This window comes from Carlito syrichta, unplaced genomic scaffold (assembly GCF_000164805.1).
Source record: "Carlito syrichta isolate Samal-C Ts95f unplaced genomic scaffold, Tarsius_syrichta-2.0.1 Scaffold303982, whole genome shotgun sequence".
NCBI classification, from domain to species: Eukaryota; Metazoa; Chordata; class Mammalia; order Primates; family Tarsiidae; genus Carlito; species Carlito syrichta.
This window is the reverse complement of record NW_007248078.1, coordinates 348,157-352,462: the sequence shown is the minus strand read 5'-3', so window position 1 is coordinate 352,462 and position 4,306 is coordinate 348,157. Positions and strand designations below refer to the sequence as shown.

The 4,306-nt window shown below is 52.0% G+C and overlaps 1 protein-coding gene across 1 annotated transcript; it reads left to right on the top strand.

Moving 5' to 3' along the window:
- The first annotated feature begins 874 nt into the window (after positions 1 to 874).
- On the top strand, positions 875 to 3,890 carry LOC103261679 (KAT8 regulatory NSL complex subunit 3-like). Its single transcript, XM_021712985.1, is given in 6 exon segments — positions 875 to 1,249; positions 1,296 to 1,537; positions 1,578 to 1,956; positions 1,959 to 2,836; positions 2,910 to 3,370; positions 3,372 to 3,890. Coding segments are annotated over 6 exon segments (2,613 nt in total). The 5' UTR covers positions 875 to 1,005; the 3' UTR covers positions 3,781 to 3,890.
- Positions 3,891 to 4,306: the final 416 nt, after the last annotated feature.

Genomic DNA, 4,306 nt, shown 5'->3' with positions numbered 1-4,306 from the left:
TTCTTCCTTCGCCACCTCTGATTCTCTCGCCTCAGGCCCTAACCCTTTTGTTGGAGCTGGTCTCTAACATTGCCTCACAACTCTACCAGCCTTTTTAATATTTGATAATTATAAATATTACTTCTCACCAATATCTTCTTCCTTTTTTATTTTTATATTTATTTTATTTAGAAAAGGAATCCCACTCTGTCACCTAAGCTGGAGAGCAGTGGTGTGATCATAGCTCACTACATTTCGAACTTCCGGTCTCAGGCAATCCTCCCATTTCAGTCTCCCTTGTAGCTGGGACTACAGGTGCATGCCACCATGCCCAGCTAGTGTGTGTGTGTGTGTGTGTGTGTGTGTGTGTGTGTGTGTGTGTAAATGGAGTCTCAGTATGCTGCCCAGGCTGGTCTTGAGCTCTTGGCTTCAATGGATTCTCCTGCCTAGGGCTCCCAAAGCTCTAGGATTATAGGTGGGAACTACCACCACCCCACCCAGCTCACTAATATTTTCAATTCTCTCTCTTTCCACGTACAGAGAGGATTACACTTCTCCATCTTCTTGAAATTAACCATAGCCAGATGACCTGCTTTGGACAATAAGTAGAAATGACTTTTTCATTCCAGGTAGAAGCATGTCTGATCTGTCATGCAACTCTGTCTGCTCTCTCTTTCCCCTGTCACACCGTCTAAGCATCTTCCAAATGATGCTTCTACAAGATGATGGATTCTTTAAGTTGTAGCACAGAAAATAGTTGCTCCAAAGAGTTTTCCAGGCCTGTGGAGGACTGTAACCTAAGAAAATTTTTTGTTATGCTACGCCTTCAAAATTCAGGGGTTACCTGGCACCTCAGCATTATCTAGCCTAATGTTAACTGATAGAATTGTCAGTGACCGGAGCGCCGCGCGTGGAGGCGGTAATGTGCATGCGCACAGGGGTCGGCCCGGGCCCAGCACGCGGCTCGATGACCACGGGTACGAGCATGCAGATACCCATGCTCTGACTTGCTGCCCCTCCTCTGACATGGCCCACCGGTGTGGGGAGAGGGATTTCCAGACTTCAGCTCGGCGCATGGGCACCTCGCTGCTCTTCCAGCTTTCAGTGCACGAAAGGGAACTGGACCTGGTTTTCCTGGATCATAGCTATGCCAAGCCATGGAGTGCCCATCCAGATGCCAGTAGTGCCTGCCCCACCCGCATGCTTTTTGTCACTCCCCGGAGGCAGCATGAAAGTACCATAACTGTCACATAATCTAGACCCTTCTTAGGCCCAATTATATTTTTTGCCAGCTTACATTGTAGTGAATCGGATAGACGTAGAGACAGTCACATCAACCCCTGTGCCGCTCTATGACAATCAGAAGGCATGCAGCACAATGAATGAGTGTGAATGGCAAGTCATCTTTGCCAGGACGGATGCAGATGCCCCTCCCCCACCAGAGGACCGGGAGGAGCATGTCAACAGGACTGGTTGGACAATGGCCCAGAACAAGCTATTCAACAAGATCCTCACAGCCCTGCAATCTGACCGGCTTGCCCGCTTGGTCAATGAAGGGGTGGTCCTCATGTTTTATCACTTCCACTTACATCCTTCAGGCTTGTCATGAGCCAGTGCTGGGCCATGTTGCCGTGGACAAGTGTGCAAGGAGAGTGTGGCAGGCTCTGGCAAGTGTGAGTGGGGACACCAAGCTGATCCAGTGGCTGCACACCACCCTCATGGAGACCTTGAGTCTGCCTATGCTGGCAGCCTATCTAGATGCTTTGCAGACACTGAAAGGGAAGATCCCAACCTTGACTGACTGGATGCTTGTGTCATCCAACACAAAGACTGGAGCTGCAGGAGCTGAGGCCTTGTCTCTCTTACTGAAGAGGCTGTGGGACCTTGCTGTGGGAGTGCTTTCTCATAACAAACCAAGCAAACTCCCTAGTTCTCCTCTGATTCTCATGGCTTCCTCTGGCCCCTCCAGCTCTATGTTTCTCCCTCATGCCACCATCGCTTCTGGCAGTCTCAGCTCTCCTGCTTAGGCAAGGTCATTCCCATAGCCACCCATCTGCTGAACAATGGCAATGGGGTAGGAGTTCTGCAGTGTCTTGAGCATACGACGGGGGCAGTGAGAAGCAAAGTCCTGGAGATTCACAGCCATTTCCCACACAAATCCATTATCTTCATTGGCTGGAACACAGGAGTTTTGGTGGCCTGTCACGTTTCAGTGATGGAGTATATCACTGCTGTTGTCTGCCTTGGGTTTCCTCTGCTCAACATGGATGGCCCCAGAGGGGATGTGGATGATCCCCTCTTGGATATGAAGACTCCAGTCCTCTTTGTCATTGGTCAGAATTCCCTACAGTGTCACCCTGAAGCCATGGAGGACTTCTGGGAGAAGATTCGGGTTGAGAACAGCTTGGTGGTGGTTGGGGGAGCTGATGATAATCTCAGAATAAGCAAAGCAAATAAGAAATCAGAAGGATTAACTCAGAGCATGGTGGACAGATGTATTCAGGATGAGATTGTGGACTTTCTGACCAGAGTGCTCACTCGCACTGAGGGTCTCGTGGGCTCTGACCCTCGGGATCAGGATGCTGAGAAGAAGAAACCTCGTGACACAGCCCGCGGAGACCTGACCTTTGAAGTACCTGAACAGTGCAGTCGACCTGCCTCCCCAGCCGCCAAGCTACCCGCCTCACCCTCGGACTCGGAAGGCCTCTCTAGTGTGTCCAGCAGCCCCACATCCAGTCCTCAGACCAAAGTGACCACAGTGACCTCTACCCAGAAATTCAGTCAGATTGGGAGCTCTCAGCTGCTAAAGAGACATGTGCAGTGGACAGAAGCTGTGCTGACCCACAAACAAGCCCAAGCACAGTTTGCTACTTTTCTGAAATATGCTGGTGAGGAAAGCTCTTCCTCCTGGCACCTCCTCCTGTCTCTTCGTTCCTATTTCATCAGAACCAACAGAGGAAGCAGAGAAAGAGGACCTTAGGGTCCAGTTGAAGCGGCACCATCCCTCGAGTCCTCTTCCTGGCAGTAAGACCTCCAAGCAACCAAAGATCAAGGTGTCCCTTATCTCCCAAGGAGACGCAGCTGGAGGGCCTTGTGCTCCTTCCCAAGGAGGAGCTCCAGAAGCTACGAGTGGGAAGTCCATCACCATGACATTGGGGCAGGCTTCAGCAGGGGCCAAGGAGCTCACAGGACTTCTCACAGCCAAGTCAAGCACTTCTGAAGGTGGAGTCTCAGCCAGCCCAACTCTCTCAGTGGTCTCCAGCAGCACTGTGCCCAGTGCCTTGCACATACTCCAGAGCCGCTTGGTGGCCACCTCTCCTGGCAGCTCCCTCCCAGGGGCCACATCAGCCAGTAGCCTCCTCCAAGGCCTCAGCTTCAGCTTACAGGATATCAGCAAATCCCTCCCCAGGACCAGTCCCACAGGCCACCAGTGTGAAGTTGCCCACCTCCATGCAAAGCCTGGGAGCCATCATCACGGACACCAGCACCACTGTCCGTACCATTCCTGTGGCCACCACTCTCTCCTCCTTGGGTGCCACTCCTGGTGGGAAGCCCACAGCCATCCACCAGCTGCTGACCAATGGGGGCCTCGCTAAGTTGGCAAACAACCTCCCTGGCATGGCACAGATCTCTAACCAAGCATCAGGCCTGAAGGTCCCTATCACCATTACTCTGACACTTTGTGGCCAACCCAGCAGAATCACCACACTGAGCCCCCTGGGCTCAGGAGCAGCCCCGTCTGAGGAGCCCACCTCCCAGTTGCTGCCTTCCAGCTCACAGCGCCTGCGTCCAGCACCCTGAAGATGCCATGTGCTATGTCCTCCTTACCAGGTTGGTGATGGCTGCTTCATGGTGGGCTCTGGGCATAAGCGTGGTCTTGCTGAGCTGTCCATGTGTCTGAAGACCTCTTTAAGACACATCATTAGCCAGGCTTGGTGGCTCAACCTGTAATCCAATGCTTTGGGAGGCTGAGGTAAGTGGATTGCCTGAGCCCGTGGGTTCGAGACCCTCCTGGGCAACTTGATGAGACCTCATCTCTACAATAAATCAAAAAATTAGCCAGATATGGTAGTGCATGCCTGTAGTTCCAGCTACTTGGAAGGCTGAGGCGGAAGGATCACTGGAGCCCAGCAGGTCGAGGCTGCACTGGCCAGGAGTGGCCACTGCACTCCAGTCTGGGCGACAGAGTGAGACTCCAACTCAAAAAAAAAAAAAAAAAAAAGACACATCATTTTTGCCTCTCTACCAACTTTCTTCAGGGTTGGGCCATTGGGTCTTAGAGAAACCATTAGGTTAGGTGACATGGCACCAGCAAGGGAAGCACCAT